This window comes from Centroberyx gerrardi, chromosome 9 (assembly GCF_048128805.1).
Source record: "Centroberyx gerrardi isolate f3 chromosome 9, fCenGer3.hap1.cur.20231027, whole genome shotgun sequence".
Classification (NCBI taxonomy): Eukaryota; Metazoa; Chordata; class Actinopteri; order Beryciformes; family Berycidae; genus Centroberyx; species Centroberyx gerrardi.
Genome location: NC_136005.1, coordinates 2,703,548 through 2,716,834, shown reverse-complemented (window position 1 = coordinate 2,716,834; position 13,287 = coordinate 2,703,548). Strand labels below are relative to the sequence as shown.

General features: G+C 43.4%; 1 protein-coding gene across 1 annotated transcript; it reads left to right on the top strand.

Moving 5' to 3' along the window:
* Positions 1–1,544: 1,544 nt before the first annotated feature.
* LOC139925751 (phosphatidylinositol 3-kinase regulatory subunit gamma-like) lies at positions 1,545–10,481 on the top strand. Its single transcript, XM_071917250.2, has 11 exons — positions 1,545–1,869; positions 3,662–3,802; positions 4,419–4,524; positions 4,754–4,852; positions 5,569–5,749; positions 6,866–6,991; positions 7,117–7,259; positions 8,262–8,438; positions 8,693–8,764; positions 8,910–9,071; positions 10,292–10,481. Exons 1-11 carry the CDS (start codon positions 1,545–1,547, stop codon positions 10,479–10,481), a joined length of 1,722 nt encoding a protein of 573 aa, XP_071773351.2.
* Positions 10,482–13,287: the final 2,806 nt, after the last annotated feature.

Genomic DNA, 13,287 nt, shown 5'->3' with positions numbered 1-13,287 from the left:
ACCTTTTACACAAAACACGCTCTGCTAGCTCAGTCTAGTTGGAACTAAAACATTTGCCAGCAAAAATATTTTTAGTCCGCATAGATTAGCCGTTGCGGTTAAAAACACACATCGCTCCAAACCTCGGTCAAGCGAGGTCCACTCTAGACCGGAGAGAGAGCGGCGTGTTGAGGTCGAGTTCTGATTGGATTTTCCACTCTGACGTGAGAAAGTAGTTTTTAATCCACAGCAAAACGGAGAAATCAACTGATCGGCTTTTCTCAGCGGAAAAACAACTTCTGAATCTCAGTTTCCTGTTATTTTTTACACCCAACAATGACTAAAAAAAGCTTTAAAGGTCCATATTCTCTAAATTCCAGTGTTTTATTTTCTGTCTTGAGGTCCATTCAAAGCTGTGTGTGTGGTGTCATGAACCAAAAACACTCTCAATCCATTTCTCCACGTTCATTTTCCAGCATCTCTCTGAGCCTTACCAATAACAGGCTGTTTCTGTCGCCGTGTCTTTAAGGCTCATTAATATTAACGACCCTCTGTTCCGATTGGCTAACCGTTTCAAGAGTGAAACGTGAGACGCCGCGGCCCGGCGGCTACAGGTAGGGAAAACTCTCCGGTAATAAACAATGACAACCGCTCGACCGCTTTGAAAAAAACACTTTGTTAGTCTATTATTTCTTACAGAAATGATAATGAGCGAACCTTTGTGACGCCACAAAGTTACGGAAGTCCAAACGGCTCGTTTAGAGGCTCGCTTTTCTAATATGGATTGTGTGGATTTAGTTGGCGACCGTGCGTTTTGATACTTTCACCATGTTTAGATAGACCATCCAACTCCTTTATCATCACAGAGGCAAGGGGAGTCCTGCTTTACATGATATGGGACTGTTAATGAGAAATTGCATATTTTTGTTGGCTATCCCTTTAAAGAAAAAGTAGCTTTTTCTGCATTTGCAATAAGGCTCATCTCCCTATTCTATCAATTCTCTTTGTGCCTTTTCTTTTTTAGGTCGTATGATGTGAGGTGAGGAGGAAATCAGGCAGCGTTGTTCCCATCACTCTTTCTCCTAGAACCCAGTCTGCTCTCGTTTTACAAGAACAGTGGAAGCGAACAAGACCCGTGCTCCCTCCCTCAACAACCACTGTCCACGTGCCCTTGAGCAAGGCACCGAACCCCCAGCTGCTCCAGTGGCCAGCGGGAGAAGACTGTGGTCGTACTGGGCAGCTCCCAGGTCTGAATGTCTGGACCTGAATGACTGTGAAGCAGGACGATGCTCCGGACCGGTCTTCCCTGGGTAAATAAAGGTTAAAAACATCAGGATCTACTGGCAATGTCGTCGCTCTGCTCCATGATGTGGTCAAACTGGGGGTTCAGGCTGAGGAGGAGGCTGTTCCTCCGTAACGCCGGCCGGTCATGAGTCCCGTCAGCCTCAGCCATGTGTGTCGCTTTCAGCTGATGGCATGTAAACATCGGCACCGCGGCACCTAGCATCCTGCTGCTCCACCACCTCAGAAAAACCCAGCTGGACTGTTCAGTCTCTGTTGTTAAAATGGCGGACGAGGGTTTCCGGCTCAGGGCGTATGATATCTACGACAAAGACCGTGCGGAGGGCGGCGAGCTCCGGCCGGGCGAGTTCTTGTCCGTCACAACGTCGGCGCTGGCTTCCCTCCATCTCAGGGACGAGGAAGAGAAGCACCCGGAGCGCCTGGGCCGGCCTGCGGGCGTTAACGAGCGCACCGATCCCACGGGGGCCGGTCCTGGGACCTATGCCCATTCTGTGGGTCCTATGATGATGACGTCATCTCTCGACCAATCACAACAGGCGACACAAATACCTACAGCCACAAGGCCTGAGCCTCCACCAGCACAACAAGGTAAGATTAAAGCTTAATGAAGCATTTTTAAACATCAATGTCATGCTCCCCCCCCCTCCCCCTCCCTGAAGAGGATCAACATGTCGGAAGTGATTTCTCCATCTTCCTTTCCCTCCTTCCACCATCTGCTGCCAGAAACTCTTTCAGCTTTAGCTCCGTTTGCTCTGGAAGAACAGAACCTCTTCCTGTTTTGTGCCGTAAAGCGATCCAGCAGATTTCCCTCCAGATCCACCAGGTGGAGAAACTATGGAGGATGCAGAGTAGAGGCTGAGAGAGGCTGACAGGCTGACACTGATGGTCTGGTTTGTTACAGTAATTATACTAATGTCTCAAAATTAATCTTGCAATGATTTATTGATGTTAAAATGATACATTTAACACCTTCAGGTATTATACATTCATTTTAAAGAGGCTATATAGTAGCAATTCAAACTTTCTTCTATTGCTAAGGATCATTGATCCAGTCTCTTTAAAGACAAAATGGTCAAAATCTGAATGGTTAAGAGGCGTCAACTAAATGCCTGTAAATGTACTTTGTATTGACCCAGGTGCCAAACCCCGCCCATTTGGCACTTAGTAACAGCAAACCATTTAAGTAAATACAGTTTGATCCAGACCTGATCAAGATCCTTTTCTGGAGCAGAGACTGCACTCTGCAGACTGTCAAGTCACATTTAAAGCATTTTTAACAACCAGGTTTGGCACAAAGTGCTTGACAGAGAACAAAGGACACAAATGGAAATAAAACAAGAGATGATAAAAAAAGGAGATAATAAAATAAAAGATAGAACAAGTATTTCAAAACTCTAAAAAATGGGGCAGCAGCTGGGCTCACATTCTCTTTCTAAAGGCTTACTGGGTTGAATGATCCACCAAGGGTCAAGATTTACTGGATGCTGAGCATTCATAGGGTTTTTTTTCCCAGGCAGGCTGTGACAGAGCTTCACAGTTCGGAGGCTCTGGTTAATGAGTTCACACACCAGAGATTTAATGCATCGTACAGCATGCCATCGCAAGTGCTGAAGGGATGATTTAGATGGAGCGCTAACAACACGTCTCTATCTACACACACACACACACACACATGTATCGGCACGTGGGTGCATGCACACATGTACCCCACCACCCCCGCACCCCAGCACCCCCAACACACACACATGCATGCACTGGCACACACATACATGTAATACTTTTTAAAAAAAATGGCTGACAGACAGGTTCTGACCTTTCCCTGGCTTCCCTAATGCCACGTTAACACAGACACACACACATAATAGTTTTAAAAAATGGCTGACAGACAGGTTCTCACCTTTCCCCAGCTTAATGCCACGTTAAAACACACACACACACACACACACACACACACACACAATAAACACAAACACAGATACACTCCAGGCAACAGGCAGGTCGGCCTGGCGGCTCGCTGCAGGCAGCTGTTGTTTGCGGGGTGAGGCGAGGCGAGGCGAGGCGAGGCGGGGCGAGGCGAGGCGAGGCCGAGCGCTGACCAGCCTTCAGTCTGTCTGAGCGAGCCGGAGCGGCGAGGAGCGGCGGCTCTGGTATTTCAGGCGCTCGGACAGTGTCACCTGTCACCGGACTAGTCTGGACAGCGTCTCCCAGATGGTGCAAGACTGAGCAACGCAACCATATCTCCCTCTGGATTCCTTGCCAGTAGGCCAGCAGCACCAGCCGCAGAGCGCACACACACACACACACACACACACACACACACACACAGCCACATGCAGACGGACCCGACTGACACGGGGCTGTTCGGCGGGTGATTTCCCAGAGTTCTCGGAGCCTGAGATGGGCCAAAGCGACGGCGAGGCTCTGTCTCACACCCTGATGGCGTTCCTGCGGGACGTTCCCTCGCCTGCTGATCCTGAAGCGCCGTTTTCTGCCCCGAGAACCAACGTGGCCGCGGAGCGAGGTACAACACAGCAGACTGTACAGCAGGGATCTGTTCAGCTGGTTGAGAAGGAAAGAGCTGCATGGAGCATAATCTGAAGAGTTTTGTTCTAAAATGAGGAGAAGGAAGAATAAGGAGAAATCAGAAAGTTTGGCTTCATGTTTCCTGTGATGGATTCTCTCGCTCTGTGGAAGTTTGTCTTTCATACTGGAGAAGAATGAATGAAGGAGGAAAAAACGAGCGCTGATATCTGCAACTATGCTGACTGTGTGCAGAAACACAGAGGAGGCTGGACTGCTGGCACTAATTTCAAAAACGCTGCTATTATCCTTTAAAGCAGCTATATAAATAAAGTTGACTTGACTGGAGTGTGAGAGCTAAACCTTTTAGGAAGAAACAAGTCTCTCTCTAGAGTTACATTCATTCAAACCAGCAGGAAGAAAGGAAAGGAGAGGAGAGAACCTGGATCATTAGCATTAACTCGAAAAAAAAAAATCACTGGTGTTATCCTTTAAAGAATAGATGGTTTGAATTTTTTGGTTGGAAAAATTCTGACACTTCTGCAGACTGAAAGCTCTGTATTTTTGTTCTGTTTTGGTACTTCACTGATTTTGTGCTCTAATGTCTCCACTGACAGCTCTTCAACCCAAAACCGACACAACCAAAGTTATGGCAACTTGTGACTCCGGCGCTAATGACGACCAATTATCTGATGCCGAGTGGTACTGGGGCGACATCTCAAGGTATTAACTGTTATCTGATAATAATACGATCCAGAACAATCTGTTTTTCATTAACGCAGACCGCCTACGTATTGTTTCAAGCCTTGTTGAGTGGGAAAATAGCACATTCTGTAAAACAGTTTGTCAGTCCAATTGAACAGGTTTCAGCTATACAGTCTTCATTACCAGTTGAAACATGTTCTGCTAATTGAATTGTTTCAAGCCTTTACTGTACTTTGTGTTTGTCCAGAGAGGAAGTGAATGAGATGATGAGAAACGCTCCTGATGGCACATTCCTGGTCCGGGACGCCTCCAGTAAGGTTAAAGGAGAATATACACTCACTCTGAGGTAAACAGATTTCCAACACCATCTCAAAAAGTTTTGTGAAATGACAGATTATGTGTTGTGGATACGAATAATGAGAGATTACGTTCCTCCTCGAGGATTACATGACAATAGCATGAACTGGACACGCAATTTTCAAGTGTGTGTCACATGAGAAGATTAGCTAACGGTTATGTTTAGCCAAGTAAAACAACTTAAGTTAAGGTTAGGGTTAAGGTTAGGCCACTAAAACTTTGGTTAAGGTTAAGTTAAGGGTTTGGTAAGGATTGCTCAGAGTTAGGGTTGAAAATGAAATCTTCACTCCAGTAGAAAACTTTGGAAAAGAAAACTTAAAAAACTTTCTGTTTCTAATTGTGTCTCCTCCACCTGATACTTTCCAGCTGGGGAAACATATTTCTCTCACTTTTCGTACACAAAGCACGTCATTTGCATTTTAAGATTTTGTGCTAATTTCACGAAATTTCCTAAAACCTGGCTGTCACTTCAGTTCATCTGGTCTCTCGTGGTCCTGTGTGGCTCAGTAGGCAAACCGAGGCACCAACATTTTAAGGGTTAGGGGTTCAAATCCCACTTGTGTCACCCATGCTAAAAATGCATCATGGTACTGTAAGACACTTTGGATAAAACCACTCATCAGTAGGTACATACCGTTTCTGTATGTTTTCTACGGGAGGATTTTTTGGCCGCTTTCCCCAACAGTTCTGCTTTGGTTTTTGCAGGAAAGAGGGCAGCAACAGACTGATCCGGATCTTCCATCGAGGGGGGAGGTACGGCTTCTCCGAGCCGCTGGCCTTCCCCTCGCTGGTGCAGCTGATCCGGTTTTACCACAGCGAGTCTCTGGCCCAGTACAACTCCAGACTGGACACACGGCTGCTCTACCCCGTCTCCAGACACCAGCAGGTCGGTGTGTGAGGCTGCTGGTTGCCGGCTGCTGGCTGCGCTTTCTTACATTTTACAGTTAGATTAAGAAATTAGTGCAGAAATAATATCGACCTCCAGGTGCGTCGATTCCAAGTTAGATGTGAAATGAGTCAAGTTCTGCTGAATATTAGGGAAGAGTCCTTTTTACAAAGCCATAGAATAAAGATATTTTCTTTCATTTTTTGTTACAGATACTCCAAATATAAAGTGCATAGCGCAGAGATGTTATACAAACCTGAGTCAAACATTTCAATTACATCTTTTATATATAATACTGTCATCCATTCACACATTTAGTTATTAACTTTTTTTATGACGAATAAAAAAACAGTTCAGCTATTACATTTTCGAAAACAGAATTTCAACCTTCCTGTCGATGTAATGAAACCCAATGACATAATTATTATGTTAACATGAAAGAAATTATTATAATATTTGTAGATAACTTTTATTACACTGATAGAATTCTTTGTTTTTACTTTAACCGGATTATTAGCGAATAGCTGAAAGTTGTTGTTATTTTAATAGTTTATTACATTAAAGGGAAGTTATTACATTAACAGATGTAACATGATATCTAGGAATAGAAGCTTTTTCTGCTGTTACACTGATTGTAATTTGCTATGGATAAGAGCATCTGCTAACATTTTAAATGAAAATGATCAAAGGTAAACATTAGCTTAGATTAGGTTAAATACATTTTTTTAACTGGTAACACTTTACAATAAGGGTACATTAATTAACAGCCTTAGTTAACAGTTAACTAATGTGTCTGGTAATCATTTACTAATGGTGTTCATGTTAACTAAGGTATTAATTTATACATTATTTAATAGTCATCTTTATAAACTATTAAATAATGTATAAATTAATACCTTATGGTGGATGGGTGAATGTGTTTGCCTTCAATGCCGTGCATTACTAAATTATTACCAGACACATTAGTTAACTGTTAATTAAGGGTTAGTTAATGCTTATTAAGCATTAACTAACCCTTAATTAATGTACCCTTATTGTAAAGTATTACCTTTTAACTGTAAATGAACTAACTCTTGTTTCTCTTGATGATTGGTCTTCATGTGCGTCTCTGTGCAGCAGCAGGTTGTGATGGAAGACGACATCGATGCGGTCGGAGAACAGCTGAAGATCTACCAGGATCAATACCAGGAGAAGAGCCGAGAGTACGACCTTCTGTACGAGGAGTTCACACAAACCTCCCAGGTGCTGCAGCGTCCCGAAACACTGACGCACTTCGCTTTACCAACACTCTATGGCTTTTGTTGTGTAAATATAAATAAATGAGTTAAAAAATGAGAAATACAGATTTGTTTTCTGTTTTTCTCCAGGAACTGCAGAGCAAGCGGACGGCCATCGAGGCTTTCAGTGAAACCATCCGGATCTTTGAGGAACAGTGTGAAACTCAGGAGCGTTACAGCAAGGAATACATCGACATGTTCCTCACACCAGACAGCAACACACAGATCGACAAGTAGGCTTCCACACACACACACACACACATACACACACACACACACACACAGTCTTACTTAAGTCACTTTTGGGGTATTTACATAGACTTACATTCATTTCCTGGAGACTTACCCTAACCCTAACCATAACCACTACTTGCCTAAACCTAACCCTTACCCTAACCTTAACACACACACACACACACACACACTCACACACTTTTGGAATTTTTATCTCACTTGTGATTTATTTTATTTTACTTACTTTGTACAACTATATAAAAACTCAAAACCAAAACCCAGTAAGATGCGGTCACCGCTGGCCACGCCCACAGCAACTGGAATAGTCTTCTCAAGCATGACATCACTTTTTGTCCCAAATAAGGAATGCCGGATCCCGCCCCCTTTCAGTCTAATGTGAAAATCAACAGGGGTGTAAAATGATCCATTGCTTTCGGGTTTTCTGTATTCTGCATTTCTTTATTAGTTGAGGTGATTCTGATGGTTTTGACAAAAATGCAAAGACAAAAATAAAAACTCACTAGCCATACTTAGCATTCCGGTACATGGTTGTTAGCTAAATATATTTTTTTAAAATTCAGTAACACATTATATACAGTATAAATATGTAATAACTTAATTGTATGTTATTTCTTCTTACATGACTTAACCCATTCTAAAAACAGAATGATTGGCAAACAGAATCCAAAAATCCCATTAATTTTTGCAATAGGCATAAAAAAGAAATTGATCTGGATAGAATCTGAAAGCCCGGAAATGTTGACACTTGAACACTTGAAGGCAAAATACGTCCCAAAATATTTCAGCAAAAGGGATTTAGGCATGAAAACACAGATAAGAGTCGCACAGACACAGACTGCTAGTTTACCATATATGCTGTTTATTTAGCATTAATGTTAATGTGAAAAAAGTTGCATATTGCAGCTCTAATAAAACATAGGCGTGTTACATTACATATGGATTGGTAAATTGTTCCTTGACGCTGTTCCTCCTCCTCCCAGGATCCACAGTAACTCTGAGGAGCTGCAGTCGCGGGTGGAGGAGATCCACAGCAGCAAGAGGAGGCTGGAGGAGGAGCTGAGGAGGCAGGCGCTCGCCAACATGGAGGTGGACAGGAAGATGAACCGCCTGAAGCCCGATCTGGTCCAGCTCAGGAAGATCAGAGATCAGTATCTGCTGTAAGTTCAAACCTTCAGCACCTCACGTTCCAGCTGGCAGCGTTGCCCAGATGGTGACTTGTGGTGAAAGGCATAAAACAGAATGCATCTTTAGTTATTTCTCTTAGCGAGTCCGAAAGTAGACAGGGAGACCGAATAGGGAAGACTTTAAAATTGAAAACTTTCCCATGATACCCGGCCTTACAGAAGAGAACTGATAGGCTCTGACTGAAAGCTCGTACTGCTCACACATGACAGTCCTCTGCATGTTTCAGGTGGCTCACCCAGCAAGGCACACGGCAGAGCCAGATCAACGACTGGCTGGGGACCGGGAGCCACGATGAAGAGTGAGTATCATCATCATTTATTTTCTTTAGTATCAGCTTTTATTTATCCAGGGAAATCCAACACCTGCCCTGTGAGTTTTTAGCATGTGTGTTTTAAGTTTTACATTTAACTAACCTAACCCCCCCCCCCCCCCTCCCCTCCCAGCCCGTACACCCTGCCGGACGACGCCCACCAGGAGGAGGGGAGCTGGTACGTGGGCGGGATGAGGAGGAGGGAGGCGGAGGAGCTGCTGAGGGGGAGGAGGGACGGCACCTTCCTCATCAGAGACAGCCAGACTCAGAGAGGCTCCTTCGCCTGCTCTGTGGTGTGAGTGGCTCCGGCTTCGTCTTTTATTCATTTAAAGACCCAATGAAAAAATACTTTGTTTTACCTTTTTTGCCGATGTTGCTGGACTTAATGTACGCCGATTAAAAAAAAACATGTTGATTCTATAAATTTTATATCAAAATGAACAGACCGTAAACAGCACATTTCTGCTCATCCTGCACTCGGGGGCAGATGCAAAAATTTCATCCAATCAAATTTTGATAACTGTTGGAATTATGCTGCCAACTGGGGCCTCCAACATTTGAAATTGCCAAGCGCAGCTTTAATGTAACGAATGCCATTTGCTAGACATTTTGTATTCATCCTTACAGCACCACAAGTGCATACATTTTTATCTTGGGTGGCTGCAGTGGGAATCGAACCCCCAACCCTGCCAGTGTTAAAGGGTAACTTCGGTATTTTTCAACCTGGACCCTATTTTCCCATCTTTTTGTGTCTAAGTGACTAAAGGGGACAACAGTTTTTGAAATTGGTCCAGTATTGAGCGAGATCGCTTCAGCCGGCAGCCGCGAAACGAGCTGCAATGTAATCTGACGGGGCAAATCACACCGTCAATGTACGTCCACTAAAAGTTCTTGTTTTTGCCACTGACAGGCTCAGATTGTTATTATAAGTGTCTGACAACATTATGGAAAGGACATTTTTCTTTACCTTTCGCTTGATCTGGTCTGTTTGTAACCAAGTCTCGCTCAAGTCTCGCGAGAGTTGAGTTGTTGCAGGAAGTTACACACAGACCGAATCAAGCGAAAGGTAAAGAAAAACGTTTCATTTATCTGAGCCTGTCAGTGGCAAAAACAAGAACTTTTAGTGGACGTACATTGCAGCTCGTTTCGCGGCTGCCGGCTGAAGCGATCTCCCTCAATACTGGACCAATTTCAAAAATTGTTGCCCCCTTTAGTCACTTAGACACAAAAAGATGGGAAAATAGGATCCAGGTTGAAAAATACCGAAGTTACCCTTTAATGCTTTGCTCTACCTGTTGAGTTACAAAGGTGAAAAGAAGCTGATGAAGTGCTGAAACGTGTTGGGTTCTGTGTTTGCTGCTGTGCATTAAAATAAACGTTTGTAATTTATTCGGTAGTGCAGACTTTCCTCTTTTTTTGAACCTGAGCTACAAAGGTGCAGTTATGTTCATATACATCCGTTTTGAGAGTGTTGCATGGAGTCTGACAGATTCCCCCGCTGCTCTCTCCCTGCAGCGTGGACGGAGATGTGAAGCACTGTGTGATCTACAGGACGTCCACAGGCTTCGGCTTCGCTGAGCCCTACAACCTGTACTCCTCACTGAGAGAGCTGGTCCTGCACTACCGACACACTTCCCTGATCCAGCACAACCAGCAGCTGAATGTAACTCTGGCCTGGCCCGCTCTCAGCCAGCAGCCCAGCTGAGACTCACCAGCACTCCACCTGACCGGGCTTCCCAAAGCTTTACTGTATCAGCACCGAGGACGCAGACATATGGACACCGTGGTTGGACGTCGGGTCGATACCAGGCTCAGACAGAGCGCCGGTTAGTGAACCTGATCTCACACAAACATGTGAAATGAACACGACTTGTTAACACCAAATTGCGTGTTGGTGGCACGTAACATAGTATTAAAATTCTGTTTTCCCAGCATGAAACGGTTACATGAAGGAGACACGAGTATAAACAGGAAGTAGCGTCACATTGAAGTCGGGTGGTGGATGGGCGAATGTGTTTACCTTCAATGCCGCTGACTGGGGTTCAATTCCCAGCTTCTACGAAGGAAATTTCTACCACGAGTCAAATATTTTTAGCGAAAGTTTTTCTTATTTAACCATGACTAAAGCCTTTCACTAACCTGTTGTTTTAGTTGCCTAACCATTACCTGAACCCAAACCTTAGCCAAAGTTGTTCTACCTGCCTAAACTTAAGGCTCGTGCTGTTGCCACAGAATCCAGTTTGTGGTGGAGGAACGTCATTTTCACATAATTCGTGCCCACAGAACGTAAATCTGTGTTTCCGAGTTCGTGCTCATTTCACACCTTTTTATGAGATCATGTTTGTGGGTTAGTGTTGTCATGATAACAGAATGCTGACTTCAATACACACTTCACAGAAGAACACAGCTTTTCCACATCAGGGGTTTTGATGTTGGTTGGATGTCCGTCTTTGTCGGCTCTGTGAAGTGAAAGAGTTCCATATTTGGCTCTTGGCACCAGTTTCTCAACCAGTTTACCAGTTTAAGTGGACTGGGATCCAGTTCAATTCGTGGTGGACTGTTTGATGCTCCATTTTTTCTATTATCTATGATCTATTCCATTCTTTCTTTTAATTAGTCTGGTCCATGTGCCGTCCGCACATTAAAAAGGAATTTCAGCTTGCAGGACACATTTAGTGAAAATATTGGACGTGTCTAAAATTCAATATTGAACTCTTTTGCAAGTAGTACCGAAATTTTGGTTATCATGACAACGCTAGTACCGGTATCAGAGTTTCCCAAAAACCATGATGGTACGGAAGTTGCAGTTACCAGGAAGGAACGCAACTATCCAGATATAGGGACGATACCAGAGTCACACTGGTGTCAGAGAATTTTCCCCAAACTGAAATCTGACTGCATTGATAACGTTTTTTTTTGCCATTTTCACAAAGAAATTGATCTTATCTGGATTAGTGTAACAGTTTCCAAATCCGGACATACACTCTTTGATGTGGTTTCAAGTCTTTTAACAGAAATTTTCTTCCGTAAGGCAAGTGACAGGAAATTCTACATGAATTTGCAATTTGAAATTTCATACAGTATCAAAGCGTGTGTCTCCGGATTTGGTCACTTTTACTTTATAGCTGATTTTTTTAAAAAATATTTTTGTCCAGTGACCCCAAACTAATGGTCTATATTGCACACTGCTTGTATAAGCCAGTGCTTAAAGTTTCCTACTCTGAGTGGATATCAGAAGTGAAAAAGTGATATTGGTGCATCTCTCCATGGTTTTGAGAATATCTTAGATCCATATGAATCAGTGGAGCAGTGTGATTATGGTGCTTCTGGGAAACTGAGCTCAGGATGGGACCCCGCACTGCCCGGCACAGGGGCATTGTGGGTAATGCACAAACTGAAGACCACACACAAGCACTTTATTGAAACCAGACAACCAGAATACAAACACACCTCGAGATCAGAGATCAGAGCCGCAGACTTGGGACAATCCACCTTAAAACTGATTTCACATGTGGCTGTTGTTGGACGAAAAAACACTGCAAAAAGTCAACTTTTGAAGAATGATGAAATGAATGCTCATTATCATTCATGTCTGTCCATTTTTTTTATTTTCACGACGGGGTTTCACAGGTTTCAAGCACCCGAGGGTCATGAAACTCACTTAACACACAATTCACTGTCATCTTTCAATTCTCCTATTAGAAAAAGAAACTAACACCAAAATTGCAGTATGTTTTTCTCTCACAACAGCAATATATTATTCCTATGATGTTGGACAGTTAAGTCTAGACTTACGAACTTGAACAAGTCTTTCCCAAAGCTGAAAACAACAAACCAAGATTTTGCTGATGCTGCCATTCAGAGACGCATCTTTGAGCTGCTCCATTGACAATGAATAGGAAATAAACTCTGTGGATGCAGGGATATGGACACATTTTGGTCTGGCAAGTGTAAAAGCATAAATAAACAAGTTCACAGAGTCTTTAGGACACCACAGATTAGATCTCTGTTTTCCAGCTTTGAAGTGAGTTTATGTTCTCAAATAGTGATTAAACTGTCACAGGAATAATATTCGTGAATTATGCTTTGGGTTGAATTTTTTGCTTTAAAGCGTTAGTATAGCAATAATACGCGAGAGGGCGTTCTGTACTGTGATTATGGGTACGGCGGTGATGCAGTAGGCACAAATACTGACTGAAAAGATTTCCTCAATGTAGCGAGAAGAATAAAAAACAGGAGAAAACAAGGAAGATCGCTAACTAGCTTCTTGGTTATCGCAAGAGTTGGCATGGTCACCCATAAAGCACAGCTAGTTGGATTTTATGGATTGCTTGGATGAAACTACCTGTTCTTCAGTATATTTTTCCAGGGTTCTCCAAGGAATCCTTATCTACAGTAGGATTTGGTTGGAGTCAGCGATCTAGGAGCGGTCCTTTAAGATTTCCACCTCTTTGATAAGCCCTGACCCCGGTCTCTAGTGATAACATACAGGTCATGTAGGAAGCAGGGTC

What these genes read in the sequence shown, in the direction of transcription:
- LOC139925751 (XM_071917250.2), top strand. Translation starts at nt 1,545, where the DNA reads ATGGCGGACGAGGGTTTCCGGCTCAGGGCGTATGATATCTACGACAAA. An exon ending in GAATATACACTCACTCTGAG is followed by an intron (nt 4,853 to 5,568) that starts GTAAACAGATTT and finishes TGGTTTTTGCAG; the next exon opens with GAAAGAGGGCAGCAACAGAC. An exon ending in CCGTCTCCAGACACCAGCAG is followed by an intron (nt 5,750 to 6,865) that starts GTCGGTGTGTGA and finishes GTCTCTGTGCAG; the next exon opens with CAGCAGGTTGTGATGGAAGA.